The 19,403-nt window shown below is 41.0% G+C and overlaps 1 protein-coding gene across 1 annotated transcript in view; it reads right to left on the reverse strand.

Annotated features, from left to right (window-relative positions):
• LOC139223761 (neural cell adhesion molecule 2-like) overlaps positions 1 to 19,403 on the reverse strand; it is a 247,987-nt gene that overhangs the window by 37,779 nt on the left and 190,805 nt on the right. The window contains 3 exon segments of the mRNA XM_070855751.1: positions 4,344 to 4,489; positions 9,933 to 10,102; positions 16,320 to 16,437. Coding sequence (XP_070711852.1) covers positions 4,344 to 4,489; positions 9,933 to 10,102; positions 16,320 to 16,437 — 434 coding nt within the window.

Here is a 19,403-nt window from a genome sequence, read left to right on the forward strand (position 1 = left end):
GATGGCAGTGGCTGTATGCGGGATATTTTAGCTTGATTTGATCTTCTATCTTTATAGGGTAGATTTGTATCATCAATGTGAGGCTGCCAGGCAACCAGCTGAGACTACTAGCCACAAAATACTGTAGTCTGTCAGATAATCCATCTAAAAAACGGCAAATTACTGTTGCTGATTTCAGAGTGTCCATAGATGTCTTTTTCCTTTGGTCAATCATTCAACGAGTCTTCTTCTTTTCTGTCACTACCATCCATCCATCCATCCATCCATCCATGACACACGTCGCATTAGGTCAGCAAATGTGAAAGTATCCTCAAGTATCACTTAACTTTTTTAAACACCATTGATTACATTTAGCATACGTTGTCAAGTAGTTGCCCTGCTTTTTGACCTCCAGAGCATTGTGTGTGCACTGGTGAGTCTCTGTGTGTGTGTGTGTGTGTGTGTGTGTGACTGTAGTCCCATCTACTTATGTGTATTTGCATATTCATTAGCAAACCTGTAATATAAGTCTGTGGATGTGTGTTCGCTCTCTGCACACCTCCTCCATAGATTCTCCCGGTAAATCAATGCACAGCCAGCCCCTTCTAATGCCCTGCTGTCACCCCACCCTGCCTCTGTTAATACTCATTATGTGTCTAAGCCTCATAAGCCTCGGCTGTGATGCCCCCTCTTCTGAATCACACTCTCTTTATGCTGTCACTCGTAGACTGCTTCAGCGTTATCCTGTTTAGCTTATCTTTGCTCTTATCGCTGCAACGCTATCAACCAATGAGGTGAAGAGGCTTTTAAAGGCTCGGTTCTGGTCTCTTTGTGCTGCCACTGCACACTTTGCTTGTTTGCCTCGCCGGCTGAGGTCAATGGGACTGGGAGAGTGTGCGTTGAATAGGAATGCCATGGAATGGGTGGATGAGAGAGGAGGAGAAGAGGAAATCTTGCAGGAGGGAGCTTCTGAGTCAGGAAATTACTCGCTAACACCTCCTCCAACCCCTCCCTGCCTCTGCCGACTGACAGGGTCTGTCTAGAGACAGACTCGGCCCCTAAAGCGCAGCCTGTTTGTTATGCAGCTCAGTCGAACGACAAGGCAAGCGGCCAGATGTGAACACAACAGCGTGTCGCATGCACGCCCGTGGACGCATGCATGGCCCCCGATGCTGCACGCTCACTCACACATACTGTAACCACGTGAGCATTAACCAACATGACAGCGCTAAAGGGATAAAAGGCGGCGAAATGTGGAAGTTGAAGGAACAGAGGAACCGGGGGGAGATGAAAGGAGAAGCAAGTAAAGCAAAAGGAGGGCAGCCATATATAAAATCCTACCCCTATCTGATCCACAAGACCTCAAAGATGAGAACAGCTGCGTGTTTACAGTGAACACGTGAAGCCAGACCTTGAATGCAATCTTTCAAATGGGATTATGGAGAGTGTTCCTGTGTTATTTCAGTCCAAATGCTGGAGAATTCAGATATTAAAAATGTCAGCTGTAAATGTCAGCCAGGCTTGAAACGCACTGTTGTCCAATTCTGGCAAACACTGCTTATTCTAAGAGTTTGGTGGAGGGGCTGAATATGGGGTGTTCATATTTGCACCACTTTAATGATTACTTACACCTTATCCTCATGACATAAACAAAATGACATTTAATAATGGCTTTCTGGTTCAAGGAAATGGAGGCCAACAGAGGGTTTCACACAGGAAGCAACAGCATGTTCTCTGCTAAACATAACTATTATCTATTGCCAAGTGTATTTTGCAGGGTAGTACACTTCCTTTGTGACCAGGCATCAAATGGAAGGCATACCAATAATCTCAATGGGCTTGCCAGTCTGCATTTTTAAAGGTTTGATTGCGAAACATCTGTCTCAAATCAACACAAGCGCATTTCCAGTCACATAAGAAAAAAAAGTGCATACCTTTAATGTCATTAGCTCTCCAGCTTTGGTTGTTTTGCATGTACAGTGTAGACCAGAGGCTGCAGTGCAGTTTGCCATCCATGCTCATAAGTGAAACAATAGCCGAGGAGAGAAACAATACCCTGACTCAACAACCTCCCTCGCTTCATAATTAAATTCCAAGAACTGCATCCCATTATGTCCTCTTACCGAGGGTCAAGGTGTTAGTTGACAAAGAATGAGAAAAATGGAAGCAACATTATGCACCGAGTAAAACTAAGCCCTTTGAAGCTTAATGTCTCTCAACAAGAGAGGAGTGCGTGCAGACTGGATATGCAGATTGGAGAGCAAATTGAGAGAGGAACATCCTGCCTTAAACCTAAATGACTACAGCCATCCATCATGCCTCGTGCTGCACAAGCCGTGTTTGTCTTTGCGCATGTTTAGGTGTGTTGGTTTGCACTACGCATTTCCATAATTGCATTTGCTGCGGGAAGAGAAGCACTTACTCTCATTTTCGGCTGTGATTTATCAACCCGAGCGATTCGAGCCAATGCACACATTCATTTATCTCTGTGGTGACCTTTTTCCCGAGCAAAAGAACTGCTGCCATCTTTGTTTTTTCTTTAACTGCTTCTGTGAAAGCTTCAGCCCCCTGCCAGGGAAGCTGTGATGGAACTGCATATGATTTTGACAGTGATGGCAGCTCACTCAAGAATAATTACTTTTCCAAGAAAATGCGGCTGCACCTCATTCAATCTATGATTTGTGAGGCTGTTTTTAAGGACAAAGCAAATAATGGATGCTCAGAGAAAAACACAACAGCTGAGTATCTTTTCAATTTCTTGAGTTGGATTTCATAAAATGTCACATAGTCCAAGGGAAGTGCAAACCAAAGTGCAAAAGTATTAAGGTTTGCCCTGAAAACTTCAAGGTTCTTGCTGCTGCTTTGTGCAGAGAGCTAATCAAAATAGATGCAAGCGCTGATTTCCCTTGAGATAATAACCTGAGCAAGTCAAGAGATTTAAACACTCTCTGCAAAAAGCATGGACCAAGGTGAATGTGCATGTTTTCTTTGAGGGCAGCTTAGATATAATAAGAGACCTCGAACGTGAACTGTACGCACACTGTACTAATATGGATTTGGCTTGCTGTGCAGTCAAAAGGGAAGAAAAGAGAAGGATCAATAATCAACTCTTGAATGTAAATATCACCAGCATCTGCCTTCAGACCCTGAGCAGCACTGCTAGCAATTAATCACTAATTGCAACATTTCATGGACGGCAGATGGGAATGATTACGTCTGCTTTTATTTTTACGGGGACATATACAAGTGATTACCAGTTAATGTCAGCTATTTCTTTTAGTACTCAACCAGTCCAAGAACAAAAAGTCCATTTTTCTCTACATAAAAAAAACAGTGACATTTTAACTGTCACTATGAGAAGAAGCAGAAGAAAAACATCTCCCGTACACTGACGTTTATTGGTTTTGTTGCATGAGAACCGTATCAATTTTAGTCATTTCTAAGCTGTAACTTCACAGTCCTCTGCGAGTCACTTTCGGACACCTTTGTTTTATTAAAAACATTCAAAATCTCATTAGTGAAGCTCTGTAACAACCAGCCTGAAAACAGGGTTGCATTTCAAAGCCATTTAAAGTTGACATTTGGCAGGAACAAGGTTTTCACTGGAGAGTAATGGCAGTAATGTCATATTCAGAGACACATTTCAAACTATACAAAAACACTACCATTGTATTAAAGTACTATATTATAAAAATACAATTTAAACACTTGCCAGTACACAGGGGGTGGACTAAACAATACCAGGAATATGAGCTCCTGTGTTGTTTGTTTCTCTCTGTGTAGACATCTACATAGATGGCAGCCTGGCTGCACGCTGTCATCATGTTTACACAGGAAACAATGGAGGCATTGATGGCAACCGCTCGCTATCTGAAAGCACCTTAACTCCTTTGCTGTTGGCATAATTTAGTCAACAGAGTCTAAAGTAACCAGCCGGATAAGCTCCCAGCTCCCGATGCTGATGCCAACATGTGACCACCAGTGGTTCCCTCATCTTGGATTTGGGCCTCAAGACAAATCTGAGACGTTGCAAAGTTTACAACAGGATTGAAAAGAAGAAACAACATATTTTTTACTTTCCTTGTGAAATGCTTAATTGCACCTTTTCAAGCCTATGAAAATAAAAATTACTTACTTTAGTTGACCTGTTAACATCTAGGCATCAGTCTTTAATGACACCATACCGGGGTGGTGATGCCATATATATGCATGGATGCAAAACTTGGGAATTTTTCTCCCCTCCATATGCTGTTTTCATGCTTTATAAGTTGTATCCTTTGTGCCCAAACTTACAGCCCTGGTCAGCGTTGTATGACGATGCACACACACACACACGGCCAGATGGACTTTCTGGCAGTTTTTACCTTGTCTCCGTCCACAAAGGTCTGGCCGTCACTGGCTCTCCTCCAGGAAATGTCGGGCAGAGGCTCGCCGTCAGCCACACAGGAGATCATGGCGGCGCTGCCCTCTACGGCTGTCACGTTCTTCAGCTGGATGATGTGGGGCTGGACTGGAGGCCACAGAGGACGAGAGGAGTGGGGGGGTGGAAGTGAATGAGAGGAAAAAAAATATATAAAAGTGAGTAAAGAAGAACAGATTGAAAGGCAGAGGGAGTAGGTGTGAGGGAAGAGGGGGGGACTGAGTAAGTACGACGGCGAGGAGGAGAGAAACTGTCAAAGATCTAACTCATAAGGGAGGGCAGATGAAGGCTATACCACGGGGTTTAAACACAGAGCTGATGCATGACTTTGGTGCTGACAGTCTAGGCCAAGATCATTTATACTCTGCAGTCATACTCTACAGTTTTGGCATAGCGGGAAAGCATGCCCTCTGGCCTATTTTGTGCAGATTCTTTGGCCTAGATGACAACACAAAACTGACTTTGCTGAAGTTTTAAAGAACAAAACCACCTCTCTGCGTTTTTTCTTTAAAAAAAAACATAGATTTTTGGAATCGGAGGATGCCTCCGTAGGACTGCGTGAGCCACTTTTGACATGTGGCGCGCACCATGATGGGAGCTGCAAAGTGTGCCATGTGTGCTTCCCCCCCCCCCCCCCCCCCCCCCCCCCCCCACACACACACACACACACACACACAAACTGCACTTAAGTCCTTAACAGGGTGCTTGCAAACTAGCATGGCATAAAATCAAAAAGGAAAAGTGAAGTGAATGGAAAATAGCGACTACTGTACTGAGGGCTTTTAACAGCACCCAGGGGGGATCTGCAGACTGTTTGGCAATTTCACATGGCTTAAACCTCAGGGTGGAGGAGCCATCTCTAGGGATTTAGGGAGCTTGTCAAAACATGGGGTCACACAAACATACAAACAGGAGCACACACACATGTATTACCACACGTGCAAGGACCTTGAGTGAATAGATCAATGCTCTGACAATAGATCCTTACCTCGCCACGATATACAAAGCTGCTTTACTGGGAGCTAAGCGTCAGGAGCTTTGTCCTGCTCCATATTGGATTTGGGGAGGTTTACATCCAAAACTGAAAATCAAGCTTTGTGAAAGTAAAATTCGTGGCACATTTCTTGCATTGGATTTTATCAGTTTGCACACATAGACCTTCAAAATTGGACGGTCAGTGTGCATCAATATCAGCATCTTTATCAAACATTTCATGTTACAACAAAACCTGATATCAGCGAATACATCAATAATTCAGGTCTAAAACATAGATATCAGTTCAGCCCTAAAAAAAATCCAATGTGAGTTGGTCTATGATGAATATGAGTGGATGTTAATAGTCAGCTGGTAGTCAAGCAGCTCATGAATGAGCCGCTAATAGAAAGGTAGGAATGAAACAGCTGGAGGTCTGAATGTGGGACTGCTAGCGCTTCTGTCCATCTCGCTCCTCCATTGTGTCACACTGCCTTTTCAAGGAAAGGATGTTGCATCATTATTCTGACTCACTGTCAGTGTAAAACGCACTTAGACGAAATAGGGGGTCATTTTTGTTCCACTTGTGAGCTCACAGTGGCGGTTGTAACACAGCTGGATTGTCTGTCTAAAAAGGCTGAACCACTGGTTCAGTGTACACAGACAAAGCTGGCTTAAAAGGCGAGTCTTATTTAACGGCAATATCGGACAATCGGAGGAAAAACGGCTGTTACTTTAGCGACGTATCTGCATTCTGAGACGTTAGCAGTTAACTTGGCGAGTGCAATGTTACCACGTCTAAAAGCGACGGTCACCAAACCCACAAAAACAAGCCTCAAATAGAAAGATGAATTAGCCTTTAACATTATACACAAGTCACAGAAACATTCCACCTCGTTATTTAGTCCTCAAATCTGTTTTTCCTAGAATAAGTCACACAGATTAGCCAGTGAGGATGAACACTTTCCCTTGTTTCTAAAACAAATCAGCCAACTGCAAATATCATTATGAAGTGTAATCTTCTTGATAATACTGCAACAATCTGCCTGATTTTGTATTGTATCAAGACAGAAGGAAGCTGCCGTGGGAACAAGTGAAATGATCTCAAGTTTTTATTTTTAAGAAAAATAAGCATTTAGGCCCCCTAATGAGACAAAACAACTTGTTCGGATGATTTCTGCAGAGAGGACGATGTGAGGAGCACTTTAGATGATCATCCACATCTATTAAACCTCGCGCTGGCTTTTTGCATCAGACAAACACACTCAAAAGCCGAACCCACGCGCACATGCACAGATAACTGTGCTGAGACCGGCCTGAACCAGTTCTTCATCATCACCTTATCTGCAGACGTTTTGCCCCAGATGCCCTTCATCATGCAAAAATTAAATGGAATAAGTCTCATTTATCAAGCATGGTGCAAAAACCACTCTGCAGGGAACATTATTAATAACGCATTATCTAAAACATTTCAACTCTAAATGAGAAAGAAGCATTTGTGTGCTACAAGATAAAAATCCAGAATTAATTTGACCTTCCAGGTTTGGGCTATTTCTACCGACTGGAGTTTATTCTTCTCAGTCTGATGTGTAAATTTAAATGAGCTCTAGAAGTTTCTCTTAAACCCAGCATAATTAGAAACATGGGTATTTTACTCTCGCATTTGTTAATAACTATAATTACACTTAATCATATTAATTAGGGGAATAATTGCAATAATTAAACTTGCAAATGTTGCATTAAGTTACCTCATGGTGTCAGTCCCCACACTCTATGCATAAAAAGCAGCCTCAATCTTGCCCTCAGCCTGTGAAAAAGCCATTAACGGTGGCGGTGTTACTGCAGAACGTGATGTGACATCACTGAGCTTATTGACACAAGAAATACATACATGAATATAGTTTTTGTAGAGTGACTTAATGTGGTTTTCTTAGCTGTTTATTGACCATTAATGCAGGAAAAAGACCCAGAGCCCCCTAGTTGCCGCCTTCTCCTGAAGCCAAGCAGCATTTTGATCCCCTCTATAGCAATGTTTGACATTACATAGCTCTTATCCCAAACACTGACAGGCATCACGAAACAAAATATGGCGCTGACTGCGTCTGATAACGATTATGTGTGTATTTGTTGCTTCAGCTGTACAGATCCACAAAGCAAATGTCAGTACAGATTCTCTCCTGTCATCCCTGATGCCTCTTCTAACTCTACAAAGTTTAGTGGGTTTTACAGGAAAAAAAAATCTACCGTCAGACACTCTTCTATTATATATGTCATCAGCCCGTGGTTTTCTCTTTATTGCGGGAGTTATTTTGTGATGAAAAGTGTTGAGATTTACTGTTTTTTTTTGCTGTCTTGTATTGTGTGTGTTTCTGCTAAAAAAAAAAAAGGAAGGAGAACAATGCAATGATGTGTTCAGCCAACTCGTTCAAATTATGAAAAACCCATTAAAAGGATGCTGCATTTCATAAGCTAACGACAACAGATCAAAAAGATGCAAGTTGATGGGGACTGCAGAGGACTCTAAAGCTTCTGTCTGCAGAGAGATGTGTATCTCTGCTGCTTCTGTGATACATTTCCTCCTGCATGACTGCTGAGAGCTGCTGGAAAATGGAGAGTTTACAAAGAAGCACCTTGCTCTTTTACCAAAACCTGACATTTACTGTTGATGCTTCAGAAAAATTATCTGCTCTCAAACTGTTGACTGTTTGACTACATTCAGATAGTTCCCTGTGGAAAATACACCACAAAACAAATGGACCACAAGTCCATTTTCATATACAGTCACCGGTCTGGACCAAGCATCCATTGAGCCACGTCGCCAGTATGTCCAAGATCTAACAAAGACAAAGCCTAAAAACCAAGACACCTTGACATAATCCCTGATGACTGCCTGTAGCTGGAAGAAATGACACTTGGCCGCTCCGGCGACGCCATACAGCAAGCCAGACGACACTGTGACACCCCCAGATGTGAAAGTGTATGAAAGAGAAACAGGAGTGAAGAGGCTTCAAACAATTAATCGCCACAATAACCTGCTTGTGGCAACACATGGTCATGGGTCTACATACAGACACCCATCTGTGAGAGCGAATATCCAGCAGCTGCTCCAGCTTTGTAACAACTCATTCCTCATCCTCTGCTGTGAAATAAAAACTCATCTATTCCAGAAACACATTTTGCTTTTTTCCCCCCCACCTGAATCACACCCTCCTTTGTCACATCTTTCATCTCGTTTTCTGCTAAAAATCTTATTGCCTTAGCTCATTTTATCACCTATAATCATATAATCACACACATTTGAGAAATGTAATGTTTATTGCGTCTACTGTCTACGCTTGCTAGTAATGTTTGTGATGATAGAATTTAAGCTGTAACAATATATTGGTGTTAAACACATTTGAGATGATACGCTAAAAGAATCATTTATGGCATTCAGGAAATGAGAGCATCTTTGGTGGCCAGTGTGAAACAAAACAAAAGACAAACCCGGTAGAAAACATGGCTGCCATCAAATCTGAAGCACTCAAGTCTCACAGTGTGTTGCAGCACCTAAACATGAGCGGACAACACGTACACACCTGCACACACACCTTCCCTGACTTGCAAGCCCCGCCCTCCTCCCGCCTAAGCTGCCACGGGCAATAAAACTACCTTAGAACAGGGGAACTCCTCCCTCCCCCCCCGTAACTTCTTCATTTAAATGTGCATTTTGAAGAACAAGCGCGTCTCGCATCTTGAAAGGATGTTGATGACTAGAGCACAAATGTGCACTATCAAAGTGATCTGTGAGGAAATGGCCAGCAGGTTTATGAAAATATAAATTGAAAATTTTTTTATTAGGAGTGGAGTAAATGAAATACGAAGGAATAAATGAAATATTTCATTTCAGTGGGGATATATCACATTAATGCAATTGTTATTGTGGTGGGCTGAAGGCCATATTTAGACATTTGTGCTTCGTGAAATGTAATTTGTGAAGGTCCTTCCTATAAAGCTTTATGGATCAACATCAAACACTGTTAACTGTCACAGCGCTGTTATTAGACTTAAAGGCTTTGGAGGTGCAAAGATGTAAAATAACTTTTTAAAATAAAAATGTGTTAATTCAGGTTAAACTAGATTAAAGGGTCAGTTCGCCTAAATAAAAAAAACAAAACAAAATCTTTCACTCCCCCTTGCTTTAATTTGTTCTGCTTTTGAGATATCTGTCTATTTTTGCTGCCATCCCTGGACTTCGGAGCTACTTTATACCAAAGAAATAGCCCCTACGATAACTTTAAAGACCTGTGTTATTGTGTGCCTTTAATGTTTTAAATGATTAGTTCGGATCTGACACAATTTGTGCAACACATACTACCACAAACAAACTATCCCAATAGAGGCAGCTGTAGAACAGCAACTCCTGAGTTCTGCGAGGTAAAATTACTGTTTTTTTCAATGGAGTTTGGTGGGTTTGAATAGTGTAATATATGTACTCTGAAATCTGAAGGCCACGTGCGGATCCCCGGCTTCCTGTTTGGTCTTTTTATTTTGATCGTCAACCTTGTTCCAGCATCCTTACCGAACACTTTGAGGAAGATTTCCCGTTCCTGCGATCCGGCCTTGTTGGTGGCCTTGCAGGTGTAGGTATCCCCGTCACCCTGTCGGATGTTGCGGATGGTTAACATGCTGCGCCCCCCTTCCAGCCTGTTCAAAATGTACTGCTCTGACGGCTCCAGCAGCTGCCCTTTCCTGCACGGATACAAAGCAGAAGCATGTGCCACGGATGAATGAGGGGAAGCAAAAATATAGCAATCAACTCACACCTACGGCGAAACCCACACTGCAGCACACCTTTGGTGTTGCAGATGTATAATCTTAGCACTTTGGATGTCAGCTGATCCTGTAAAAGAGAGTGCAGACAGCTTGACTTTGGAGCTATTTCTATCTATGGCACATAAACAGGCAAATACATGACAGCACTTTTTATAGAAGCCCTTTCAAATATGATAAAAGTATTGTTTTGGATGGACACATTGTGCTATAATTGAAATAACTACAGTTCAATGAATCATTTGTAGTATGTTAGCAAAACTCCTCAAACAATACGACTTCTCAAACTGCCATGCAGTAAAATATCATCTTCATATTCTCAGTCAGTGTTTCAGTCTCATCGGAGCTCACTTGTGTTGTGTACATTCTGTTATGAGCTGCAGCATTTACTAAACGACTCCAGTGTGGTGAGGATACAGTGCTGACTTAATGTATTTTCTTATTGGACTCTGCAGGGAAATTAGTCAGAAAAATATGCAACAGCTAAAATTGATCCATGTCTATATTTAAGCTTCATAGCAGAAGCATAATGGTGTGAGGCAGGTTTGCAGCCTCCCCCACATGTTTTTTTCCTGCAGCTTAACCAGCCATGTAATCTATAAGGTTAAAGAGATCGCTGGCTTTGGGGGGAAAAATAAAAAAGTGTGAGATTAGCCCAATTACTGGGTGTGTATGGATCAAGCAGCAACTCCACACAAAACAACTGGAACTTAAAAATCCGTAGAAGAAGCAAGGATCGTTAACAAATGACTGAACTAAGTTGCTCATTTCCCTAAAACACTGCAAATTCTCATGTTGTTTAACTGCAACCACAGTCGTGTAAGACAAATATGGACATATTTCTTAATGACAGGAGAGAGATGAAATGATTGTGTTTGTTCTGTTGCCCCCAAGTGGCCTTAAAAAAATAAATTTACATAGCTTTATTAGTATTTACAAATGGCAATGTAATAGCTGTCATGAAACAGTTTTAAAGTTAGACTAATGAGTGCAAAGTTTTAACACTCCTGCTTTGGAAAGTGGATTTCCTGATCATTTAAACAAATTAGACATTGAAAAATAATCCAAAACTAGGCCAAGCCAATTATTCAATGTAACATTAAACTGTACAGAGCTACAAAAAAGGCATTAAATGAATTAGTCTCTTCTGTAAGAGAAGATACAATTAGAAAAAAAAAAAATTGATTATTTTAAGAGCAAACTGTTGTTTTAAGCTAGAAGTAGAGGTTTGAGAAGAATTGATCCGGTGGAAACAGAGAGCTGATGGTGTAAAGGTCAGAGATGCGGCAGTATGTTGTTGCTGAGAGTTAAGTGGTTTAAACCTCTGGATCGGCCGAGAAAACCCAGACAGGCAAAATGAATAACTAATGCTCTCTGCTGTGTCCTTGAGCAAGGCACTTAACCTCCAGCTGCTCCGGGTACTGGTGGTGGTTGCACCGGGCAGCTCTCAGCTGAGTCGGCACTGCTGAGTGAGAGTATGTGTGAGAGAAATTCCTGTAAATAACATCACTATGGATTTGGATAAAAGATCAGATGTTTGTGGCTTTCAGCTTTGATAGCAATATTATCAGTTGCAATTTATTATTAATCCACCCAAATACTATTTGAACCCTCAAATATGAAGAATATGTATGAAAACACATTCACATTTTTACCTGTTTATTCAATATAGATGACAATGCCCTCAATCTGAATCTGGCACTATGCTTTCTAACCTCATGAGCTATTGTGTAAACTGAATTCAAAAGCAATGGAAACACAGAGCTTAGAATAACGCATAGCTCTAAATATATTTAGAGACTTCTCTGTGCCGTCTGTATTTTCTACTATGTGGATGAAAAATAAAAACAATCTCATTATTTGGGGATTTCAAATGCGCAGATTTCCAGACTCAGACTCACTCACAACACACACAATGCTTAGTAGGGAGGCCTGGGCTGCCGCCTCACTGTACTGCAGGAAAAGCGAGGAGGAGGATAATTGAAAGTCGACGGAGGAAACACCAAAGCCAAGTAATAATAACTCGGGCGAGCCAAAGAGGAAATGAAGAGGGGCCTCATCTTTGGAACGGACAGTGCAGGACGGGCTGCAGCACTGAATGTCATTATACTGACTGACTGCTGACAGGTAGTCCATTACTCAAGATGCACAGAGGACGAGGCAAAACCTCACATTGACAGGAAATGCAAGTGGGAGGCTGCAGGAAGCTGGGACGAGTGACATCTAAAGGGAAACTAAACTGAGTTGTGATTGTTGTTTGTGCCTGAGCTGATTCTTTCGTCGTGACGTACGCATTTTAATTCTGTAGCCTGCGGTTGACACGCAGGACTTATTGACCTGGGGAATGAGGGAGAGGATGCTGAAATGTTTGACAGTCAGTGGACACTGTGGAGTTTAAGGTTAGTGTTGACGTACAGTTGAAGTGATCATCTCTAAAGTAAGAGGCAAAAAAAGGAAGTCTGATTGTGTGGAAAACTAAGAGAAAATGACTTTACTGCTCAATGAACACTGTAAGTTTATGTTCTCAATCACTAGTTTTATTCCAAACAGTATGACGTTCATTTTGTACATTATGGTCCCATTCAGAGTAAAATAGACCATAAAGTAGCTTATGCTTCAGGGCGCAACTAACCAATTAGATGTGGGTCATGTCTAAACCTAACCGATCCAAGGCAATATTTGCAGAATGAGCATCATTTCTGGTCCAAAAAAAGACGTAAGTGGTGATGGCCAAAAAGCCAAACTCTAGGCTTCAAACTCAGTTTTGGTCCACAGGTCACGGTGGTCATGTCCACCAGCGTGTTAGCCATTAGGTCGTCAGCTACAGTAGTTCACAAGCCTTTAATCTTCTAAAAACGTGTCATTTAAATGGTTGTTTGAGAGCAGACCCTGCAAAAAGGAGCTATTATTGTCCTCATGTGGTCGCAGTCGCCTAATCTGTGGGTCATTATTTAGCCATCTTACACCATGAGACTGATCTCAGTGTTGATCCACAACTGGGAATCTTTTGGTTGGCTGCTTTTAATGTAAATGTGGTTAGGTGGATAAACGAGCAAGCACAATCATTTCCGTGAGAAGAACAGGTTTCTCATTTCAATTGCCTTTTGTAATTACCACGCCAAACATAATTCACTTTCATATTGTGATACAAACAAAGACACAGTGAGTGGAATAATCATCCAGGAACAAAGCTGTCACCTAGATAGTCTCAATGTGAAAGTAAAAATGAATCAATAAATCAGCTCTCGCCCATCATCACTGCGAATTTTGCTGTTATATTATGCATGCAGTTAAATCATTAAAATCAAATTTTCCTGGTTTGCTCAGTTGCTGAAAGACAAGGTAACACACCCAGGGGTAAATATAATTTCTGCTGTTGGGGCTGCAAACTAGAGAGCACGATGAATGAGCCTAGCAAAATCAAAGTTGTTTCCAGCTGTGAAGCGTCTTCAAATTTCATCTCGACAAAGTGATACACGAGCGACTTCTCTTTCAAACTGCTACACACTTGAGATACAGGATGCTTCAGTTGTCATTACCTTTGCGTCAGTCTCGGAGACAAGGTCACATAAATTAAAGGACTGATGCACTTAGCGCAGTACATATTTCACACATTGTAGCTGCACAATGTTCCCATCATCAGGTTAAATGCATGTGACATCACTTAATTTATCCACTCTTTTCCACCATCTTGGCCCGAAATAACCTGATATACGTGCCGGACTGACATTAGTTTGACATTATGTTCAAAGAAAATTAATTTGCATGCTTAGGATCTGTCAAATACTAGGCAACAAAAGACGAATTAATGATTTTGCGCAACAATTAACACTAGATTGTTTTGGGGATGTTTAATTGCATTTTAAACATGTAAATTACAATTCGTAATAATTAAAATTGCCTCCTGCCATCCCTTAAGTGGTTTCCTGTCTTTTACTTTTTATTTTCCAGTATCATGTTGGGAGTATAATAGTGTGCAAATGTATATTAATGCCACTCTGTGTCAGTAGTCAAAAACTCAATTTTCTGCACATTTATTCACTAAATTGCTTTACTTTACTCTGGCATTCCCCACCTGGTGTATACTTGAACTTCTTGGAGATTGCTTCATATATTGGAAAACTATGACTCAATCAAAGCTGTGGGTGGCCAAGACTTTGCACTTAAATGCTGCTTCTGTATGTGTCATCATGTTCAAGTCAGGGACACATTTAGATAATGTGGTGTTTCACCAGCAACCATTTTACTTAACACACTCCTTCCTATGTCATTGTTGGAGCTGTAGGTATAAAAAAAAAAAAGCCAGACACTAATTGCATCGAGGTGTAAGTAGCCCACAACACACATAATTATTTCTTCTACATTATTCTCTTAACCCAACCATCATCTTTTCCTAAACCTAACCAAGTAGTTTTGGTGTCTAAACCACTGAAAACCGATAAAAACAAAGGAAAACTGAAATATGTAAGTTAACAAGGTCTGCAAATAAACAATATTATTATATTTAACATCTAGTCTCTCTTAGGGCTTGAACCCTGGTCTCCTGTATGAAAGTTCCATGCCAAACCATTCAAACACACATGTGCACCTGGGTTGTTCTGCAGAAATAAGTTAACAATGGTCATAGTTGAAATAGAGTACTGCCATATTTTGCATGTATTAGACGCTTCACTCCAAGTCAAATTTACCAACAACCAATTTTTCCTATAGTTTCTTTAGGGCAGCCATTGATTTCCATTCATTTCTGTACAGCATGAAAAACAACTTCCAGAAAGCTGCCTTAGGTAGGTAATGCATCATAGTTAAAACAATGTCTGATGCCTCTTGTCAAACTTACATCATTGATCATTGTAATTATGCACTTGTGCGTTCAAACCCAGGTCTCTCTACTGCATTATCAGGCAATGTTCTGAACATCTGCTCCTATAACAGCCTCTGCATCGAAAGTAGAAAATATTAGGAGACAGGAGTGTTTACGGTTGACTTTTCCATAAACCAATTTTTTGGCTACAGATGAAGTATATATTCTTTCATAGTTCTAACTTAGGAGTTTATAGTCCACCGCACACATTGCCTTTAGTAACCACACCATAATATCACATGCCAAATAGCAACAGTGTGAAAACGTACACCTGAAGAGCCTTTGACACCCCACCATCCACTCCATGACTCGACATCTAGTAATTAGCTTTCACCACTTAGCAGGCAATTGTGACGGGCTATTTGCACCTAAGCGTCTATTGATGACACTTTATTGGCATTCTAGTGAAGTTCATACTTTTTTTTTTTCCTATAATGCATTAGCTTTTTGGCCCATTTAGAACAAATCAATTACACCTTACATTACTGCAGGCTGTTCCCAAAACATGCTGTATTGTTCTCCATTTCTGAAATGGCATGTGATATTATGGTGTGGTTACTAAAGGCAAAGTGTGCGGTGGACTATAAAAGAACTATGAAAGAATATATACTTCATCTGTAGCCAAAAAAGTGGTTTATGGAAAAGTCAACTGTAAACACTGTCTCCTAATATTTTCTACTAAACTGTATGGCCAAAATATGTTGACTTTCGACGCAGAGGCTGTTATAGGAGCAGATGTTCAGAACATGTGCACCATTTGGGAGTCCATGTGTGTGTAAAGTCATATTTGAGGGCTTGTTAGTTCTCAAACCTGATGTTTTTACACATTTCCAGTATCTCTCTGAGCTGTGTGTCGGAGAGCAATGCTGGGTATTAACCCTTTGAGGGTCTTCAGCACTTTCTAGTGTGTTATGATTTTTATTTTTAGCATATTTTATCAGTTTTTCATGCATATTGCTTATAATTTTGCAAGATGGTGAATTTTTCAGAGTTCTCAATTTTTTTCATGTATTTTTTGTGTATTTTAGACCATAAAATGATGCGCATCATGACAAAAACATGGCAATTTAAGGGTTAATTTTTTAAAAAACTAATTAAAATTTGATATGTATGATTAGGGCTGATGCTGGTCTAAAAAACTATTTAAAAAAAAAGAAAGATTTTTAACATTTTTATGGCTTGTTTTTATGCATACACATTTATGTGTGTAAGGATCTTTAACGTGATTATTTCTGAGGACCTTCAAGGGGTTAAGGAAGAAGAAGGTACCTGTACCTGTGCCATGTGACCACAGGGTCAGGAGATCCGGAGGTCATGCAGGTAAAAGTGACTGACTCCTGGTAGTCAGCTGTGGCGTTGAAGGACTGCTGGAACACTGACAGCACCGGGGGCACTGCAGACACACAAACAGAGCAGAAAACGACACACTGAGACAGAGGGTTTGTCACTGGATCTGAGAGTTAATAGGATGAATCACTAACGGCCAGAATCTGACTATTTTCTAAAAGAAGAGTCTGTGTGAAGCCTGACGATGAAGGCTAACATTTTCAAATGGATTAAATTGGCCTTGTGAGTGGCCTGTAAGCACTCACTGAAAATGCTCCTTCTGTTGGTAATCCTGTGGGGATTTCAACTAATATTTTGACCCAGCTTTGGCAAAAACAGAAAGAAGCTGAACACAGCCATGTGAAACCACAACACTATTGTCTGATTCAGAAATGAATCCATATAAACAATGGCAGGGCAGAAAATGTTTAAACGTCTAAACAAAGTGCACCATCAATGAAAAACAGAATTTTTCTATTGGGAATAAACTATTCAATCCCTGTCAAGTGCTGGAGCTCCGGCTCCAGCCTTTGCTCTTCTTGTAGGGACAATTTCAAGTGCTTGATTGCTCTGATTTTAGGGTTAGTGGATTGAAAGACATGCAGGTACAAATGGAGACAGCTTGAGACAATGAGTTTAAAGTGTATCTCTAATTGTAAGAAAAAAAATAGGTGGCAGGTAATTGGTTCTCCCATCAGTTTATCACCGTCTAATACAGGCTCACTTCAACCAATCAGATAAACGAACCATATGATGTAGTTAAAAAGCTTCAGGACGGAGAAGCACCGCTCTTTGCTCTTCTTTCAATAATGAAATACTCTCCAGTTCAGATATAACTGATGCTTTAGCAGCACCTGCGCCAACCTCCTGAGGAGCCCACATTATTACCTTCTAACAAACAGTTAAATCTTACTGTCGTCACATCCAAATCCCCCCTGTAGCTTGTGCTGATTGGCCTGAACCATGGTGGTTCAGCCACAGGCACATAGCTAGTGTAAATATAAATACACTAGGTCTTGCTAACCCTCTACAAACAGCTCTACTGATAAACAGCAGCGGCCTTGATGAGTTTATCCATAGCATGTGCTGAGCGCTGACAGGAACACGCAGCATGTCCCTGCCGTCCAGTCCGCTGAGGACTGTCATCTTGTCATTCAGTAAAAGGAGAGCAGAGGGAGAGCAAGCCCACTCTTTTTTTTCCCGTTCGCCTTTGCGGTGACATGGGAATGACAGCTTTATAGCACAACCATGTTTATCAGGCTTCTAAGTCCATTTCTCAAGCCTGTACTTACGCTGTACTTCGACTCCCACTGTATGTGCTCTGCTGCGGCTTTGTCCAATATCAGGGCACGATTAAGCATGTTTGGAGCAGCTTAGTGGAGATCTGGAGCGTTTTCTACTACTATCTGAACACGTGCGCCAGCAGCAACTCATGTTTAGACAGTTTAGTGAAAGAGAGCAACAAAAAATAATAGTTTGGTCCAATGCTCATATGAAGCTACACTGAGAGCATAATGTAGGGGTGAGAAAACTCTAACAACATGTGGGTCATTTTAGACCACAACATGGACATATATCTTGATAAAAATGCTAGATGCATGATTGTTAGTGGATAAAATAATCAGATATGTATGTATGTGGCTAATTAAATACTTAAAAGCTATCTTTTCTGGATAAGGACAGAGGTGGAAATGCATGCAGAACAGGTGCGACCACAGGTGTGACTGCAACCTGTGCTGTTTGGCGACATTCTGAATGAAAAAATATCCACACTGCATAATGACGGGCTACAAAAAGCTACAGAGGACCCCTTCCTCGGCAGAGGAATAATAAGAAAGACCCACAGACCAGCATCAATTAATCCACCGGCTCCACCTACTTCATTTGCATAATGTGATCCGATTAATATGTGGGCAAAGTCGAGATAATGAGAACGCTCATTAATGCCAGGTGTAAATGCGAAGACTTGTGATCAGATGTTATTATCCTGATAAGGTATCCAGATACAGATCAGATTTCACCACCAAGTGTAAATGAGGCCTAAACCTATTGACAGTGTAATTATTACACTTTATTCCTCCACCCTCTCTATTTCCACATGTCCCCAAAATGTTCCACCGTTGGCGCAATCAAACTCTCATTAACGGGTGTAAAAACAACACCACATGCCCACTGTACGACATGCTAATTCTGGAAGCGACTTTCTGGACCGACAGGAGCTCTTTTTGTATCAGTTTCATTTACAATTCAGCTATTTAATCCATTTAAGACAAACACAAAACCAACACAATCCAGACAAAGACTTGTTAGCAATGAAATATAGGGAAATCACTTCTACAGAATTATGGGAACGAAAAGCTGCCTATCCTCATCCTGCAGACGAAAGCCTACCTAGCAGATGTTTGCACTTGAGTTAAACACGTGTTAATGGAACTGGCAGCTGCATGGTGATATTACTTCAGCACCATTTGTTTTCGTCTGATCACAAAAGAAATTTGTCATTTTGTGGGAAAACAAAGCCAGATTATTCTATATTGCGGCACTGTAAACAGGCTGCTGGCGTGGGAGATTTTGAGAGTTAGTGAAATGAATTGATCTCGCGAGTGATGTCTTGTGGAGAACACTTATTCCGCGTAGAACTAAAAACAGCTCGATAAAAGATGAAAATTGAATAAATTCAGTGGCTTAAAATCACATTAAAATTCAGTCGTGAAGTTGGTGGGGGGGAAAAAAATGGCATACTTGGGATGACAAATGGGATATTCTAATCAAAACAAAGCATCATCGCTGATACCCAGTGAACCCAACACTGCAGTGTACTGTAGTCTCTTTAAAAGATCAATTACACTAACGACAACAGTGTGTATCAATGTGTAAGGGAATAACTCTTCACGGTACGTCTACATCCCACAGTGTCTGATCTATCTTCTCTCTCAGAGAGTCTATTTATCAGTTCGTTATTGCCACAAACTGAAGAAAATGAATGAATGTCTCCAATTTTGTCAGTAAAATGAACACCATAGGAAAAACAGG

This window comes from Pempheris klunzingeri, chromosome 24, assembly GCF_042242105.1.
Source record: "Pempheris klunzingeri isolate RE-2024b chromosome 24, fPemKlu1.hap1, whole genome shotgun sequence".
NCBI classification, from domain to species: domain Eukaryota; kingdom Metazoa; phylum Chordata; class Actinopteri; order Acropomatiformes; family Pempheridae; genus Pempheris; species Pempheris klunzingeri.